We start from the raw sequence: 19,393 nt of genomic DNA on the forward strand, positions 1-19,393 counted from the left end.
CAGATAACTAACACTACCCCCGCTAGACTCAGTGTATATATATATATATACAAAAGACACAGTTGTAGGAGAAGATGGGTTGTGACTAATCACACTTTGGGAAGGAATTCGGATAACATCAGCCTTTTCATGGTCTTAATACCAGTGGATGTCTTATTTTTCTTCTCCTGACTTCAGGGAAAGTAGTTGCATTATCAGATTGATAAATTCTCCTGGATGTCTTTAAAATACTTCAGTATTCATTATGGGTAACAAATAGCTTTTCAGTTTATGAACATTGATATTAATAACAATATTATGCTCTAACTAAAGTAAAATTTAAAATCCAAGGAAGATGTGGTGCTGACTGCCTCCTGTCAAAAAAATGGAGTATTTGCTGCTTTGAAATTCTAACTCAAAAAAAATAAGTAAATCCTTCAAAAAAGTGACTGAAATGAAACAGTGTCATGGACACTGAATGATTTCTGCTTAGTGTTCTGAAAGGAGGCACAGGCACAACCTAAGTCACCACTGTTCCCATGTTGTTCAATGGGGAAGGAAAACACTTCGGTTTTCTCTCCCAAAATATATGCTATCTCCTGTACTGGATGAGTATATTCTCATCTGCCTTTTTTCTTCCTCCTCCACCTTTCAGAAAACCCATAGTTCCTCAGAAGGAACCATCTCCTCTGCTGGAAAAGAAAATTCAGCAGCTAGAAGCAAAATTTGCTGAGTTAGAAGGAGGTGATGAGGACATGGAAGAGATGGGAGAAGAGGAAGGTGATATGACTGAAACACCTTCTATGCCTCAGCTTCAGGCCCCATTAACTAGTGAATTGGATATAATGCCTTATACTCCTCCACAGGTAAGGGTCTTCCTCGAGAAGCCTTTAAATATTCCATGTTCTTTTCCCAACCCAAATAAACAAAGAAACAGTAACATTTTATCATATACACATAAGAGGTTTATATTGCAGTTTATGAGACTATGGGATCAGCTGCATAGAGCAGTTTTGGCATACCCAATATGATATCCAGGTGACAATATTTAAGCCCATTAAAATATTTTTAAAGGAAATAATTTTTGTATGATACGTGAATGTTATTTCTCAGGAGTAGGTTTCCTATGATACTTGCTCAGAAGTGTCAAGTCCTTATATTGAAAATGAAGTTGGGATGTAAGGGGTTAATTACAATTCTCAATTTACCCAACACCCGTTTTTAAGCCCTTCCTTAACTTTTGAAGAGGTCTGGCATTTTGGGTGTTACAGTTTTGCTATGGTTTTAGAAAATGTTGTGCATCATCCTCGAAGGAAAAAAGTCACTTTTTTAGAACCAAGTTACCATTCTTACCTGGAAATAAAAACGTGTAAAAAATTTAGAAGAACTGGATGCCCTAGAAGTTTTAGTGTTAATTTTCTGATAAATGTAGAGAAAATAAAAGAGGAATTGTGTGTGGTTATATGCCACTTTAATGTGGAATGAGTCATAGCTGCTGCTTAACCGGGGGACTTTTGATCCCCTTCCCTCTCCTGCTGTGTTTCTTATACAAGCCCTGGTATTTATGTAACTGAGTATTGAAGCAGGGAGAGGAACTTCTTTAGCTGGTAATTAACCTTACCAAAAAAGCTTGTTTGCAACTGGATTAAACCCTTTATCTGTCTCATCATATTGCCACATCCAAGCTAATGCCAGCATTAAAGAGGCAATGGGAATTACCTGCTGGGAGCAGGAGGGAGTTTCAGACCCTTTTGTGACCAGCAGTTATGGATTTCTGCTGCATTACATTGACTGTGAAATGACAACTTCTTTGGTGAGTGAAGAAAAGCTGTGACCCCTGGATAGAAGTAACTGCCTTTGGATGTCATGAAGAAAGACTTCATGAAACTGAAGGCTTTAGCTGGGTTTGATGGTGGGGTTTTTGCCATGTGGGCAGACCACCAAATGCATTTTCCTGTGCGAGGCTGTTTCGCTGCTGTTGTTTTAATTTCATAGTGGTCAGTTTCATAAGGAGCATGAAAACTCTAGCAGGGTATTACAAATAGAAAGCATGTTACCAGCATTAACCAACCAATGTACCACTTCAGCAAGGGAAAGGTAACTTTTGAGGAATCAAATTATTATGTCATTAAGCACATGGCAGCTGCTGAAAGCAGTTTAAATGGGGAGCATTGGACAGTAAATGTGTCCAGCTGCCTTCTGCAGCATTCCGTGTCTTTTGATCTCCTTTGCTTTGTGTCTTTCTACATAGATGTATTTTGCCCAGATTCCCTTGAGAAGTTTTATTTAAATACTAATATATAATATCTCATTAAAAAAAGTTGATAGTTGCATGGGGGTTTTAAATTGTTTGTAATGGGACAGTCTTGCAGAGCTTTTAGGATAACTGGTCAGGCTCGACGGATATATCCAGCATATGTGTATATAGAATAGAATCATAGAATAGTTAGGAGTGGAAAACACCTTACGATCATCCAGTTCCAACCCCCTGCCATGGGCAGGGACACCTCACACTAAACCATCTCACCCAAGGCTCTGTCCAAGCTGGCCTTGAACACCACCAGGGATGGAGCATTCACAGCTTCCTCGGGCAGCCCATTCCAGTGCCTCACCACCCTTACAGTACATTTAGACAGATGTGAACTCTGAAGTGTAGAAATTGCAGTAAAAAAATCCCCAAACCACAAACAAACCAACCCCAAAACCAAATAAGGAAAACCGAAAGGGATCAATAGCAGTACAGGCTAAGAAGGGGATGGTGATACACAAGAGCCCTAGCAGATTCCTCACACTGCTGATTTGGAAACGAGGCATGTTGTGTCTGAGCTGGCATTTGTAGCACAGTTTAACTTTGCTGGAGATAGCACACAAATACACTTTCTTCTTCGGATAATGTGTTTTATTCATGTACCAAGTGAAAAGTGTCTCTTTAAACAGAGCTCCTGGGTAAAAGGTATGTGTTTCCTTCATCTTCTTTTAAATGTATGGAATTTTACTTAACAACTGCTAAACCCCAGAACTATTAAACTTTATTTTTTTTTTTCTCCTGTTAACAAAGAAGCTCTTGTACACCTAAGCATAGAAGAGTCAGGACAAGTGAATAAGTGGTATTGTGGGGCTTAACAAATAGGTGGATAATACTCTCCTGCTGCAGTTTGCTGTGAAGCAAGCCAAACCTAAAAAAGAAAAAGATGTGCAACTTAATTTATTGCTTTAGCAACATGGATGACAAAAGGCATGAAAAGGGTCCTTGTCTGTTTCTTCTCTTAACACATCTAGAACTGAATATGCAGTTGTCTGACTCAAATGCAGAAGATTTTGTTCATTTCAAAATGGTTGCATTGGAGATGTAAAAGAATGGGGAATACAAGAACTGAATTCAGAATTCTTGGTTTCTCAAGGTCCTGTTTGTCCTTCCAAACTGATGGGTAGGCTTTTACATTAGACCAAAACTGTTGCAAGCACTATAAAGGCAAAAGCAGCTTATAACCTTGCAGCTGTCTAAGTGCAGATGTATAAAAGACCAAATATATTACTGGATTTTCTTGTTCCTGAATTGTGAACGCTCCATCTGCCAATGTGGGCTTGCCTGAGAAGGCAGGATGAATCGTATGTACCCTGTGTGTCATCCCAGAACCTGTGTGGAGTTTTCTTTGCTTCCTCCATCTTAGAGACAAACCTAGAAGACTTCCTCCCCAAAAGACCAGTGTTGTCTTTAGGTTCCTAATGAAAGCATTAACGGTAGATTGCCGTTTGAAAATTAACACAGGGAAGCGTGGAGTGATGCACAAGTATGGCTCCAGTTTATCCAGTGCCCACCTTAAATTGATGAGCAAGAGTTCTTAAGCATCTTGATATTGCTGAAGCTCTGTTTTTTAGGTGAGAGAGGAGTGTTGGACTGTGGGGTCATAGTGGCAAGTAGGAGGAGTTAGTAACATGGCCAGAATTTCAGGATAGGAAGAAGAACGTTGCATATATTTTTCTTTCCTTTTTTCCCCACCAGGTATTTGGAAACAATTGCTCTTTTCAAGATGTGAGAAATTTGTAATGTTTGGGATTATGAGAAGGGCCTTTTGAGGGTTTTGGCATGATGAGACATTAGTGGAGCTTAGTGATCAGAGCATGGGTGAAATATGGTCTCCTGTGACAAATACAGGTGGAAGGAGCCTTCAGAAAGGGGCTTCCAGCTCTGGTATCTCAGTGGTTGTCAGAATAGGTGAAATTTTCTGATGGCTGGAAACATCAAGGAGCTCTCAACAGGAGCATCCACGGTGGGAAGAGCAAAGGAGCAGAATTTTTGTTAACCAGCAGCATCAGAGCGTGATGTGAACCTGTTGTGCAGGTAAACAGTGATCAGCAAAGCAGTGTTTGGTTTTACAGGGAGAAATGACTATATATGCGATGAGAGGGGAACACTAGAGAGAAAGGAAATCCTGGCAGGCGAAATAGAGAGCATTTAGGGATGAGAAGAGTGGAAGATGGAGCCTGGAAGAGTGGGGGTTGCAAAGGCTGAGGAAGAAATGGGGATGCATTTTCCTCAACTGCAGTGGCAAATAAAATGTTTTACTTAACTTGTGTTGGCAGTGTTTCTGAGCAGCGTAATGGGTGAAATCTGTGACATAACACAACTACTTTTGTTCTCTCCTGGCATTCCCAATAATCACTTATTTGCTACTCAGCCTTTCTTAGTCCCCTCATTCAGTTTGGAACGATCTTAGCTGGTAGTAAGCACTCTGTGTTGTTTTACTGGGAATTCTTAAAATCCGCAGTCATAAATGTGTGGAAGGGTTGAAAAGCATCAGAACGCTGTCATTTTCCATGGTTTTATTTTTCCCTGTGTACTTTTCGTGTGTACATACGCTTTTGTCATGCATCAGTAGTTGCAGTCTCTTTTTAGGGGCTGTAAGGTAGGATGTTCCTTGTGCAAATAAGTTCAACTAGGAATATCTAAAAGTACTATTTCTCACAGCTTTGAGTTTTGTATGTCGAGAAGCTTCTCTTTTGTACACTTGTGGTCATAACTGCTTTTTCTCACAGTCCACTCCCAAGTCTGTTAAGGGCAGCACCAAGAAGGAGGGATCAAAAAGGAAGATCAACATGAGTGGGTACATCTTATTTAGCAGTGAGATGAGAGCTGTGATTAAAGCTCAGCACCCAGATTACTCCTTTGGAGAGCTCAGCAGGCTTGTAGGAACTGAATGGAGAAACTTGGAAGCAACAAAGAAAGCAGAATATGAAGGTAAATAAAAACTAAGATGCTAAACTCTTTTCTGCTATTTTTCTTTCTCAATGCGTTCATTGCTGTTATTCAGATGACAGGTTTAATAAAAGAAGATACTTATTTTTGTGTTCTGAACGTACCTTAAAGAGAAGTTCATATTGAGAGATGACTGAAGAGGAGCAAAGAGCATGTTTAAGTTATGTAGTGCACAACTGGTAATTTAAATGTCTTTGCCACAAATAACCAAATGAACAGAAACCAAGAAAATGGGGCAAATTAGAAGTAAAGGAGTGAGAAGTCCCTGGGCTGTAAGTCAGTTGGAAAAATGGTTTGTGAAAGCTTCCTTAAAGGAGGACTGGGGGGGAATTTTGGACAAGAAGCTCTTCAGAGTTGTAGCATCAGGTAAGCAAGGCTTAAGTTGACTGGGAAAGAGTTCTTTGATTAACAATACCTAGAGTCCTAAAAAGCTTTGATAGAGTAAAGTCAAGGATACACAATCTGTTATGATACTGTAAATATGACCTCTGTGGTTCAGCTTCAGATTGAGTCAACTGTTGTAACTGATTTTATTGAGATTTCATATCCTGAAGTAAGCCTGAGACAGGCGTGAGACACTTTAGACCCTTCTTTCCCCCCCCTTCTTTCCCCCCCCTTCTTTCCCCCCCCTTCTTTCCCCCCCCTTCTTTCCCCCCCCTTCTTTCCCCCCCCTTCTTTCCCCCCCCTTCTTTCCCCCCCCTTCTTTCCCCCCCCCTTCTTTCCCCCCCCCTTCTTTCCCCCCCCCTTCTTTCCCCCCCCCTTCTTTCCCCCCCCCCTTCTTTCCCCCCCCCTTCTTTCCCCCCCCCTTCTTTCCCCCCCCTTCTTTCCCCCCCTTCTTTCCCCCCCTTCTTTCCCCCCCCTTCTTTCCCCCCCCCTTCTTTCCCCCCCCTTCTTTCCCCCCCCTTCTTTCCCCCCCCCTTCTTTCCCCCCCCCTTCTTTCCCCCCCCTTCTTTCCCCCCCCCTCTTTCCCCCCCCCCTTCTTTCCCCCCCCCCTTCTTTCCCCCCCCCCTTCTTTCCCCCCCCCCTTCTTTCCCCCCCCCCTTCTTTCCCCCCCCCCTTTCTTCCCGATACTGGTCATTGTGTTTCAGCTTTTATTTGATTAAAATAAAATACAGGTGATCCTTAACAGCAGGCCCTTACCCAAGACATAAACATTGGCTTAACATCCATAGTTATTACCCTAGTTAATAATGTCTTCCAATAATGTCTACTTAATAATGACTTCCAATGCAAAAGCCATTTTTTAAGCAACTGTTGCATTTTTATTGGCAGGAAATGCTACTTCTGGTAGGGAAGTTTCACCCCCCTGGGTAGTTATTGCCCAATTAAGTTCTAACTTTGCTTTTTAAAAAGGAGATTCAGTAGGTTTTTTGCATACTCATAACTTAAAGGCAGCTTTGATTTTCAAACTAGATGTTTGCATGCTATCACTTTCCACTCTCAGCCACCTCAGTCCTTTCTGAATTTGCAGTAGTACCTCTTTGCACTTCTGGAGAATAATATAGCACCCCTCAACTATGTGCAAGTTTTCTTTGCAATTGCTGTGAAGGGAAATGGTAATGCTCTTTTTTTGTAAAAATACTGTGGCCTTTTTTCCTTTTGTAGGTCTCTTTTACACCCCTCCAGGTGCATGTGGTATCTTTTTATTGGTAGATCTTTCCTTGCAGCCTAATTCTTAAGCACTAGGATGGCTAGCATGTCACTGCTTCCTATCTTAGAGCAGCTTGACATCGTGCATTTCTGCAGGAAGCCACTGATTGTCCACTGTGTTAATGACTGCCTGTGTGCTTCCGATTCAATCCTCTTTCTCAATTAAAATGCTCCAAAGCTTTTGGCCTTCATTTTCTTTAGCTTGGTGTCTTCCCAGAACTAGACCTGCCTTTGGTTTTTGAGGGGTTGGGATGGGGTTACAAAGTGTGCAAACTGTGTTTGCTTGCCAGGTGTGAAAGGAGAGAAAGTCCTCTCCTTCCACTGTGATGAGTCAAAATTCACGTGCTCCCTAGCGTGGATGTGCACCAGAAAGCAGGGAGCAGGCATAGTTTGACATCTCAGTGAAAAAGTGCTTGTCCATGTTTTGCTAAAAAGTAGTTTGCCTTTTAGATCCATTTTGATCCAGTGAAAATTTCATTTGATGTATGTGCAGGGCAATAGTTGTCTTTTAGCAATAGTTGAGCAAAGAATAGGCTGTGTTGGAAATGCCTGCATGGCTAAGTGAACTGTGGGAACTCCTCAAAATAAAATAATGCATGGGATTGAGGTAAAGGCCTGTTGTAAGGAAAAGCTCTGTTCAAAGCAGAAGGTCTCTTTCCTGGTGCTTGAGATGTGTTAGAAATGTTGTTTGAATGATCTTAAGTCCTGGCCTAAACGATTTGGGTTTAGTATTGAGTGTTAGGATGAATGCTGGAGGCTGAACTTTCAGATACCTGCTGCAGTTCCCTTTGGCAGTGACATTTCATCTGCTAGTTCCATGGCAATCACAGCATGGATAGAGTCTAGGTAAAACTCGAGTACTGTGCTGCGTCAGGCCCTTCTTCAAACCTCAGCACTCTGAAGTCTGGTAAAGCTGATCACTAACAGTAATTTCTCATTCATCAGAGTGTCTCCAGAGCTTTTGCTTTTGTCTGACCGTTTTTTTTTAGCTGGCCAGAAGCAGGTGAGGGTCAGAACAGCTGCTTCATCTTTTCCCCAAATACTTGCTCTCCTCTGAAGAGGATTATCTGATAATCTAATTTTTCTGCTTCAGTATCTACCCTTAAAATGTCTTGTGTGTTTTGTGCTCAATCACATATAAGTTGCCTGTAGTCAGTTTAGGGGTTTCTGTGCGTCGTCATCTCTTCCTGAAGTGACAGAATGAAAAGAAGCAAGTTGCCTTTGGAAATGAAACTGGTCTTTCAGTGTATGGAAGTTGTGCTAGAAGCTGCACAAACAGGTTCTGCAGGAAACAAATGTGTGATAGACATTTTAAGTCATACCCTAGAGATAATGAGTAACAATGGCAGGATGCATAACTTAATCTCCTTGATGAACTACTTCTTAGCCTTTGTTTGGCAGAGGACCTTGATTGCTGGTTTAGTGGCAGTTTTCATCTTTCACCAACTGCAAGAAAACTTCTAGCCCTTCGTTCACTGTTACTAAGATTTGCCTGTGTATGCTGCATTCATTATTCTTTGTTGTTCCTCATTGCGTCAGTCAGATACAACGTTCAGAGTGAACAAATCAGCTACTTGCATGCTCCCAAAGCACCTTGAGTGGGCATTCAGTAGATCTCCTTTTTTTTGTTTGCTTGGGTTTTTGTTGTTTTTTTTCTTTCTTCTTCCCATCACCCTTTGCCCTTCCCTTAATATCAAATTGTCCTCTGGTCAGATTCCCCTGCAGTAGATCTTTTGTTCTTGCAGTCACAGTGGGAAACTTGGTTGAGATAATGACCAGATTCATCGTACAAAGGACACACATGACCTCCAGTGAGCAGCACAATGTGAGTTAGACATCTTCAGAAAAACAAAAGGAATAATAGCTCAAAGGGGACCAGATGGGGAAACTGACAGAAAAAGGCAGAGAAAAGTATTTTTGGTTTATCAAACTGCTGCTTGTTATGTTCCAAACACTAAGGACCTCTCTACACTAGAGAAGCTTCCCAAATGCTTCCCAACTTTGCCACCACTTTTCAGCTGCATCAGTAGTAAAATCTACGGGGAGCACGAGAATAAAGGGGCCACCAGCTGGCACTGCTGTCTGCTATTTGCATCTTACTTTAGGGCACATCTGGTAGACCTGGTGCATAAAATCCCTTCAGCAGCTGGTAGCGGATCTGTATGAGAGCTGCTGGCCTTGGCTGCAACTGGTTTAGCTGAGCCAGTGGTGTCAAAAGAGGAAACGTTTTGCCTTGTTTTCCAAGTGCGGACCGAGCCTAGTGCTGGACTGCTGCTTCATGTTGGTAACACTGGTGTTATTATCAAATTTGTTCTTTGACTTTAAAAATTTTGATTTTATTATTTATTTATATGAATTATTTATATTTTTTTTTAGAAAGAGATAAAACTTTGTGGAATATTTTTGATGAAAGGTTCTCTAAAAGTCTTAGCTGCAGCCACATGAAACCAAATCATATGCTGTATAAAACAAAAAGATTCATCTGTTCTACTTTATATTTGACTAAACTATGCCAGTGTTTGACTAGTCCTTTTTAATGAACAGATAATATTTTGAAATTCTGGGTTACAAAACAGAACTGAAAATCTAAAATACTTTTACAGAGCGGGCAGCTAAAGTTGCTGAGCAGCAGGAGAGAGAGCGAGCAGCACAGCAGCAGAATTCCTCCCCCCGGGCAGGCACTCCTGTCGGGGCTCTTATGGGGGTGGTGCCGCCACCAACACCAATGGGAATGCTCAATCAGCAGTTGACACCCGTTGCAGGTAAAACGTAGGAGCTATGACCATTTTTTCCTCATCCACTATATCAACCCCCTTCATAACTCTGAACACTCTCTTGGGTCACTTTGTTCTTACGGAAGAAAAGGCTCAACCTCTTCAGTCTTTCTTCATAATGAATATACATAACGGCAGAGGTAGCCTGGTAGTCCCATGTTACTTGTTCCAGTAGTGAGTAGCCTGTTGGAAACGAAGGGGAAAAGGGCCCTCCTTGTGCAGTTGTCCTGTTCTGTTTGTGGGCAGTCGTGTTTATTCACTCCACTTTGCAGAGTTCATGTTTAGCCCTTGTAACGTGGCAGAAGGGGAGTGAGCTGAATACTTCTCTAGTGCATGCAGCATCGGTGGAAGTGGTAAAGTAGGAGGCAAATTATTATTTTTGGGTTTACTGTCAGAAAGGTGAGAGGCAAACAGAATCCAGGTCTGGTTTTAAATCCAAGCAAAGGCTTTACAGCATTGCTGATCAGACAGCAGTAAGCAGAGCAGACTAGGATCTAGAACCATTGCAGAAACAAATACAGAATGCCGCCATTGCTGGTTTAATCAGCTGATTTTTCAGGTTAGAACAGAGCTTGGAGAACTCTTCCACGAGGTCCCTGCTGCTCGGTGTTGCACTCATTACTCTTCGTTATCTGACTTAAGTTCATAGGGGGTATACTTGGAGTAACTATTTCCAGGTTCAGATCTGAAGACAGTGTACTCCACTGGAGATTCGTGTATGAGAATCAGCCATACATCGGTGAGAAAATGAATTGGCTCTGACCAGATAGGTTCAAAGAAGACCTAGTAGGTTTTCTTTTCCCCCATTTTTAATTAAAATAATTAATTACTTCAGTGAAGGTCAAAATAGTGCCAAGTAGGTAAAAATGAGCATTTGGAGGGGGTTTTGTTTTGAGTTTGGGGTTTTATTTTTAACTTTCCCTTAAGGCATTCCAATTATTCCATATATTCTTTTGTCATTTTTCTTTCCCATCTAACAGGCTGTGGCTGTATTTAGAGCTGACAGCCTGAAGCGTTTTTCATCACGGTCTCTAAATCCCTTTTCAGTAAACAGGCTGCATGGATGTTTAAACTGAAGGCACATTCCTTATTTGGTTCATGGTCTCCAGATGACAAAGCATTTGTTTACGCTGCCTTGCACTTTTCTTTTGTGTTTTTTTTCACTTTGTTCTTGCTAGTTTTCCTCTGAACTGTTTGCAGTTGGTGTGTGGGTTTGTGTGTTTGCACGTCTGTGCATATATTAAGGAAAAGGGGGAAAAAAAGGTTCTCTAGTGCTGATCTCTTTTGTGAGTAACCTACCTCAATCTAGAATATGTCGAAATGTCATCCTCTTGTGGTTGTGTTTCCCTGGTTTGGTTCTTGGCTTTTTGGCATTGAGTCACTTTTCCTATTTTTGGAGGTAGGTGCTGATGGGCAATAATACTATAAACACTTCCTTAAAGCTTTTCAAAAGATGTGTCCTGCAGACTACAGATGCTAACTTACTTCCTGTGGCAGGCTCCTCAAAAGCAAGCCTGTAATTAAGATCATCATCTTATGCAGGTGGTTAAACATTCAAGTCTCTTCACTTCAACATTGAGAAATACTTCCTTAAAGCAGGTGATCAAGTGGATCTTTTTAAACTCTTTCTATTTTTGTGTCTCATTTGAAAAACAGTGTATTTCATCTTTTGGTTTCCACAAGACTTACTTGAAAGTATCTTGTTCTGTTGAGACCTCTTTCACATCCTTCTCCATCATTTGATCGCTTGTCTTGAATTCAGAGAACTTCTCCATCACAGTCGTTCATGGAACTTCTTTATGGCCCACAAGTCCAAGAGATCTGGATGCCTTCCGAGATGCTTTTTTCTTGATGTGCAGTGCTCTAGTTTCTTTTAAATCTAGGCATTCAAAAGTTTGTTTCATCTTACACTGTTGTAGTAAAAACTGGGAGAACGTAAATCAGAGCTGTGGGAGCTGGACATAGTTTGCTCATGTTTACTATTGTAAAATCAAAGTGGTAACTTACACTTGGGGTATGAAAGTGGCTGCTCCTACAATCTTGTGATGAGCTACAAGAACAGATTTCTCATGGAGATTTGATGACAGTTTTATTAATGCAGCTAGTTGTTGAGTATTTCACTTGGAAATGTAGAAATAAGCTTTCATGATTGATAAATATGGGTTTGTTTCATTGGGCTTTGTTTTGGTTTGTTCGTTTTAAAGCTTCAGAAGAATATGTAAATGCATTGAAGATGTGATTGCAGCTCGGGCTGCACTGAAAGTACCAGGCAGTAGCTACATCCCTTTTTGTTGGTTTTCTTCTTTTACTTTTTCCATTAGAAATACGAATTTCATGGTGTTAATAAAGAGGCACAAATGAAATAGGTACCAAAGACCTTCGTAATAAGTGTCAGTCTAGGTGTCCTGTGGGGAAGGAAGGTTTGAGGGAGATCGGTTCTTTATTTTCTTGTTGTTTGCTCCATGTGAAGCTTTGGAATGTCAGGTTTCTCACCTTTGTAACTCTTCCTGGGGAAGGGACAAATTAAGCTTGTTTTTGTGGAGCTGCTCGATATATTTCAGTCCTAGGCTTGTGACAGCTTTGTTTTCAGTCAGAGCTCATGTGAGGTTTTAGCCAGTCTTATTCCAGAAACCCCTGTTCTGAAAGGTTCTTGTATGTGTTACTCGGAATGTGGCAAACACTCAGGCAGTTCCTTGGCACAGACTGTAGAAGCCCCAGCAGTTTTGCATTTCTAAACTTACCTCATCTCTCTCGACCTGCTTCTGTCCGCTGTCATCTTTTCATTGTCTTTCCAACCCCTTTGCTTGGTTACCTGACAACACATCCATTTAAATCAAAAAGCCTAGAAAACAAGCATAGTACGAGCAAGGTATGTTCCAGGACCTAATAAAAATAGTGCAGCTAGATTGTGTAGGTTCACCTGATGGATAGCAGCAAACCTGAGCTGAAACCAGAATAATGCAGAAAAGTGAATTTATAGCAGCAGCACAATACTGTCTTCCTCGTAGCACTGATTTTCCTAGAAAGACACCTTGAAGAGATCGACAGGGAAATTCTGTGAGGGGCTGCAGGTGCTCCTTACAAGTCCTTGTACTTAGGTCTAGTGCTGTGAGTGTAAGTTACTGCAGCCCAGCACATCCAGTGCTGTCTGGTTTCAAATCTGAGTTACTTTCTCAGTTCATACTGAAGATGGTTTAATTAAAATCACCCGTCACTGCCATTAGTTTTAAGTATGCGAATGCTGCAGGGCTTTTGTGTGTTCATTTTGCATATGCACTGCAGAAAAACGTGTGGGATTTTACTTCTATTCTAGTTGGGTCTGGTCTCTGAGCTAGCCCGCATAGCAGGGCTGTGCGTGAAGCCTGTGTGGGTAGTGTTGCGTTTGTAATCTGTATGCAGATGCAGAGCTTTAAGCTGTATTAAAATCGCTTGCGTTAGTAACATTTAATTGTGGCCGAACGTATTCCTTGTGTTAACATACCTGAATATTCAGCATTTGTTGCCCCGTAAGAAGCATACAGATTCACTAAATACTAATTCATCCGAAGTATAGTGCTCCATATTTACAAAGTTTTTTGTTAATTTTTAATTTGTGTTCATTTTTGCACGATACTAATTGTGGTATCGTCTTGCTGTACTAAAGGTGCTTTTTCTTTTTTTTTGTGGGTAGCGCATGTCTTACTGTGTAGATCATATTGCATGTTATTGATGCATGTTTGAAATTTGTTGTGTCCTTCAAGGCATGATAAGTGGCTATCCACCGGTGCTGCCACCTTTGCAGGGCCCAGTTGATGGCATTGTTAGCATGGGCAGCATGCAGCCACTTCACCCAGGGGTGCCCCCACCCCATCAACTTCCGCCAGGTATGCCAGGCATCCCAGGCATCCCACCACCCGGTAAGAATGTCATCCTCATTCACTCCTTATTTCATTTTCATGTACTTGCTGTTTAACCAGTTGTTACAGATATTGTCTGCAGCTTATTTTGGTCACAGCTTTTGTTTCTGAACATTGCAGGTTTGTTTAACTGCAGTGCACACCACGCACTGCTGAATGTATGAGGTATATGTAGAATGGTGTCAGAACAGCATGTCCAGTAAACCAGCAGGGAAGGGTTACTGGAGAAACATAACGCTGCTCCAGCCAGAAAACCTGACAATAGTGCTTGAGTTTATCAGAGAGCTGAAAAGCTGAAACCAGCCTGTTCATACCCTTGAACAATGAACAGCATCCTTCCTCTCCTCCTGTTTTTATTTAAAGTGGGCTTACAAATCAAATTTATTGCTCTCATTCCTTACTGAACTCTTTTTCAATATGTTGATGTTTATTAGTAGTCAGACTGCACTTAAGTGAACCTGGTCGTGTAAGACCCCTTGGCTTCTGGGACACTGATGTGTTATTATGAACCAGTGTTCAGATGAAACCTTGTTGCTAGAACAGTAAGTGGAAACTTTTGGGAATAGGGTAAATTCAGTACACTACTGTGGCCAAATTTTGAATTAATTTTTGAGAGCATATCTGTTACACATTTCCTATTTTATTGCCACACGTTTGATGAAAAGTGAGGCTGAATGAAAACTAAACATTTTCTCCAGCGTTAATGCCATTAACATGTACCCATTATGGGGCAGAAAATGTTCATTTGCCATCTGATCCTGTTTTCTTTCAGTTTTTATCTCTGATAACTCATGTACCTGTTCAGAAGTTGTGCATCCCATATGTTCAAATTCTAACTGAATTTGTTCAGCAGTTAAACGAGCTGTGGGCAAAAGTGGTCTCGTTTGCCTACCCCAACCCCACTTACAACTGTGTTTGTCAGAAGCTCTGTTAAGACTTTTTTTATGTCAATTGCTTTAGGTTGGGTTGTTTTTTGGTGGCGTGCTTGGTTTTCACATCACCCATCAGTACGAGACGGGCAGCTTCGCTGGTGTGTAAGATTCACCATAGTGCCAGCAGAAGAGCTGTGTGTCTGTGAGCCTGTCTCCAGCTCACCGAGGCAGTGACGCTTAGCACGCATCAGCCAATACAAACGTTTGGGAGATGGATCCAGGACAATGCATTTCTTTGTAGAGTTTTTCTCACTGGAGAAGTGGGCTGTATGTGTGGTGTTTAAACTTGAGAGGATATGGGTTAGGGAAAAAATAATGCTTGGGAATGGAAGACCACACGTGAAGTGGTGCTAAATAGGGCAGGGTGGGCCAAGGGTGAAGCCATACTCTAACACTGGAAAGGTGAGGGTGCCCTCTACCAAACCTCTTTGCTTTGTACCAAAGAAATTCCGTGCCATATTCCACAATTCGTATTATCAATGTTTTTCCCAACTTGTGACTTGCTCTTTATACAGATGCATTTAAAATGGGGCCTGTGATCAAACGGAAAATGCATTCGAAATACACTTTAGTGTGCAAAATGCAGTGGCACGTATTTTGACCACTGGTAGAGAAACCTGCATGCAAATTAAACCCCAGGAAGAGCGCAGTTAGTTTGAAGCTTTTCCAGTGAATGGATATGAGAAGTGGCATAAACAGAAAGAAAAGCAGTAGCACTCATAACTTTCCTTTTTTTCAGACCAAAGCATATCCTGTATGTATCATATCAGGAACTGCACGACTCTCATTTAGGTTTTACATCTTTGAATGTAAGACTGACATGGGTGTTTTCTGCTGCACTGCGTGCAATAGGGGAAAGCCTCGATATGTTTGAGAAAAACTAACAAGTTTTGTGGTTTTAAGTTTATTTCAAATGTTCATCAGTCTCATATATAAGACCGTTTAAGCTTAACCTGCAAATAGTGTTTTATATTACTGAGATCTAACAGAATTTATGCAGTGGCTTGGATTTCCTCCTGCTGTGAATGTTTTTTTATAAAACCACAGGGAAATGTTAAATGTTGCTAAAGCAAATAAGCATTTCCTTTCTCAAAGGATTCCAGGAAGATCCTGTCAAGCCAGAAGCCTATATTATAAATGAAAAGATTTAGTCAGGCAATCACTAAGTAATGTGAAAGGAACCTGAAAACCAAAAATTATTCACTTTGGATTTCTTAAATGAATTCAACAGGCCATGTATTTGCTAGTTGTCATATTAGCTTTGTTTTCTTTTCTTCTTCATTCAGAAATTCCTAAAGTGTTTTAGGTTTTTTTCATTGGGGGAGAGGGGATGTTTGAATGTCATACATCTGCTTAAGATAACTGTGAGCAATGATATCAAAGTATAAATTCTGACTGTAGAAGACCAAAGAGGTATTTGTCACTGCTCTGAAATAAGACTAATTATTTTATATTTTGGAATATAGGTGTTATAGGCCAAAATGTGTCCCCCATGGTAGGCACTCCAGCACCCGGAGCAAGTCCTTTTGGACAGCCGGTGAGTCATTTCTGCATTATTTATGTGGCTCTAAGGTTCTGAATTTAGCATTTGAACAAAATCCCAGTCAAAACACATAGGGATGCACATAGCCTTTCCCAGGGAGGACATAACCAAAATGTACACTGATGTATTTAAATTCAGTTAATATCTTAACACTCAGAGTGTCAGTCTGTATTTGTTGATTGAATTATCAGACTAATTGGGTTCTGTCCAGTGGGATAACTTCTACAGCATAAGCAAGATAACAGTTTGGTTTTGTTTTCCTTCTACTCAACTAAGACAAGTCATTTAAACACACTGTTAAACTGCTAGTGATTTAGATTTTTGCATGCTTTGGTGATGCAGAGAGGGTGCTGTCCACCTTTTCAGCTGTTGATGAGTGGGTCAAAACTGTTTTGTTTACTCCCATATTTCACAAACTGACAAAGCAAATGTTCATTGGCAGCTCAGTATTTGTGAGCTTGGGTAGCAGTGATGATCAAATGTTCCTTCTTAGTGAATAATACAGATGAAGTGTTCAGCACATTTCCAATTTTATTGGCTAAATTTTTGCATCATTAAGAGAAACAGAATTTTAGGTGGAGGGTGTAAAGAAACCCAGAACTTGAGTGAGAAAGTAGTAAAGTGTATATGTCATCATACTGAGTTACTAAGAGGTTAATTGCTACTTAACGACAGTGGTGGGAACTCCTCTGGGTGACTGAGTTTATTTGGTTTTTGCCTGGCAGCAGTTAGCATCTATCCTGCAGAAGTGTCCCAGTTTGAACTCGATGAAACAGAATGCATTTAGAAATAAAGCCTGCACTTCACAGGCCACACAGTTTCTGATCAAATTAGAGAAAGCCTGAAATGCAAAGGAGGCAAAGGGAGCGATTAAAGTTAATAGGAGAGGGGAGTAAATGGTGATAATAATCAAGAGCATGTTTACATAGGTTAGAAATACGAACAATGTGGTCTGTTAAATATGAATATGGTTTGTGTGCACTTCCTTCCTCTCTGTGCATGTCAGTGACCCCAGCAGATAGCCCTGGCTGAAGTGGGTGTCTTCCAGGAAAATTTTCTTACACCTTTGCTCGTAACCTGTTCTAAAGCTCCATTGCATGAGGATGACCCGATGCACAGATGTGAAATGCAGTTTCCCCAGATGTGATCTCCCCATTGCTTTGTCATTGCAGATAGGAATCCTTGGCCCGCCAGGACAGCAGGCCCCCCCTCCGTACCCCGGCCAGAGCCCAGCGAGTCAGCCCGTTATGCAGCAGCCCACAACTCCCATGTTCGTCTCCCCTCCACCAAAGACACAAAGGCTTCTTCACTCTGAAGCCTATCTGAAATACATTGAGGGGCTTAGTGCTGAATCAAATAGTATCAGCAAGTGGGACCAGACCCTTGCAGGTAAGGCTCTTGATACAGGGTGGGATGTTTCCAGACAGAACACACTTCACAACCATTAATATTTTTTGCTTCTGTTGAAAATGCTAAGTAAATCTGCTGCTTACTTAAAACCCACACGTTGTTAAAGCCAAGTCAATAGACTGGGAGTATATCAGCAGGCTAATTCCATCGACGTTGTATAAATCTAAGAATCAATTGTATGGGTTTACATACTAGAGGTGAAAGTTACACTGTAGAATTATACTCACCTTTTGATAGAAAAATTGTGGGGCATATCAAGGCCAGTAGGTAACTGGACCATTTCTTGACCTTCCAGCACGAAGACGAGATGTCCACTTATCGAAAGAACAAGAGAGCCGGCTCCCTTCACACTGGTTGAAAAGTAAAGGGGCTCATACCACAATGGCTGATGCATTGTGGCGTCTGCGAGACTTGATGCTCCGAGACACCCTCAATATCCGTCAGGCATACAACATAGAAAATGTTTAGTTGCTTAATTGCTTCTTTCTTTGATACCGGCATATAAGGAGTTTTGTGGAACAATAGCTGTTTTAGTTACTGGGTGGGAAGAGGTAACCAACAATAATTTGTATTGCATTTTACTGTACATTGCAAGACCATTTTTATATAAGGACACTTTTAATAAGCATATTTCACTTTTTGTTATATTAAGTTGACTTTATCAAATACACAAATTTTTTGCATATGTTTCCTTTGTTTGAAAGGCGATTTCATAATTGGTTAAGTGTAGTCAAGGATTCATCTTTCTTATACTTTATTGCTGAGACTCTGATGCCATTGTTTTTATATAAAAGAAGAAAAAAGAAAACAAAGTATTTACAGATTGATACAGTGGAATGTGAAATTAGTCATAGTTTACATCTTAGAAGAATATGTGTACATGTGCTTGTGTGTGCTAGCCACTTCCAGCAGAAATCGCTTGGATGTGAACAGGGAGGATCTCTTAGAAGAAGCTAAAGGTAAGATGCGCATTAGTGTTAGGTAAAATGACATTTCAGGTCAATACTGAGGCAGCTGAGTGGGTCACAGCAATCGTGGAAGTGCTAGTGTGAACGGGACAAGGGTGTCTTGACTGCTAATGTTGTCCAATCCTGTCCGGTGTTTGTGTAGCCAAGGCCATTGCGATCCTAAATCAGTAACAGAATACATGTGCTGGCATGTGTGTGAAATGTGTCATCTGCCCTGACCTGCTTTGGAGTTCTGTGATGTCCCTCACACAGAGCATTGGGAAGGGGAAGATTCCTCCCTAAGCAATCCCGTCTGTGTGGGGGAGAGGCTTGCACCAGTCCAGGTCTTGGAAGGTAAGTTAGAGGAGAAATGGAGTTGTTTTCTTAGTGAAATAATGTGATGTTTATAAATTCACACATATTCTGTTAATGATTGGGCATTGTAGGACATTTTTGTATGCTTTCTTTAAGTGTATTGATTCACCTTAATGAAAGTTTTGCAATGCAAATTTTGAAAGAAATTTGATGCTGAAATTAACTTTAAAGTAAAATACTACTGTACGGTATGTGTCGATTCAGCATACTGGGTACCCTGGAGAAAGAGTACTTGTATTGCAGTCTTCAGGGGGTTGGGGTTGGGTTTCTCTCTTTTTTTTAGTCAGGTAGGCATAGACTCTTCTTGCCAAATTTCAAGGTTGTGGCTACCTTGCTAAAGACTTAACCTGTCCTCATAACTAACCAACCTTAGTTGTTACTTGTTACTTGAAGTTACTACGAAGTTACTCGTTTAAAGGTAAATCCTTTCATGTATTTAATTTTAGGAAAAGAATTAATACTTTTGGATTGCATTAAGTAAGTGGGAAAGCTGTATTAATTTGAAAGCAAATTGTTGGCAGGAGTGTGGTCACTGCAGCTCAGTCCAAAAGAACTGATTGACTGATACACTTCATCTTACTGCTAGAGGTGTTCATCGTGTGGAAATGGGTTTGAAGTCTATAGTACAGA

The 19,393-nt window shown here is 41.0% G+C and overlaps 1 protein-coding gene across 12 annotated transcripts in view; it reads left to right on the forward strand.

Moving 5' to 3' along the window:
• Positions 1 to 18,954, forward strand: part of PBRM1 (polybromo 1) — a 66,300-nt gene extending 47,346 nt beyond the window's left edge. For 7 of the 12 annotated variants that reach the window (XM_061458356.1, XM_061458357.1, XM_061458354.1 and 4 more), the window contains 7 exons: positions 635 to 845; positions 5,017 to 5,218; positions 9,490 to 9,648; positions 13,401 to 13,556; positions 15,955 to 16,025; positions 17,204 to 17,420; positions 17,737 to 18,954. In XM_061458356.1, the coding sequence (XP_061314340.1) occupies positions 635 to 845; positions 5,017 to 5,218; positions 9,490 to 9,648; positions 13,401 to 13,556; positions 15,955 to 16,025; positions 17,204 to 17,420; positions 17,737 to 17,909 (1,189 nt within the window). In that variant the 3' untranslated portion in view covers positions 17,910 to 18,954. The remainder of the gene's footprint in view (positions 1 to 634; positions 846 to 5,016; positions 5,219 to 9,489; positions 9,649 to 13,400; positions 13,557 to 15,954; positions 16,026 to 17,203; positions 17,421 to 17,736) is intronic. The other 5 variants (XM_061458365.1, XM_061458362.1, XM_061458366.1 and 2 more) reach the window with 2 other exon arrangements.
• The last annotated feature ends 439 nt before the right edge of the window (positions 18,955 to 19,393 follow it).

Source organism: Pezoporus flaviventris, unplaced genomic scaffold (genome assembly GCF_033815535.1).
Source record: "Pezoporus flaviventris isolate CSIRO_AGI_PZ_B2104156 unplaced genomic scaffold, CSIRO_AGI_Pfla_v1 ptg000026l, whole genome shotgun sequence".
NCBI classification, from domain to species: domain Eukaryota; kingdom Metazoa; phylum Chordata; class Aves; order Psittaciformes; family Psittacidae; genus Pezoporus; species Pezoporus flaviventris.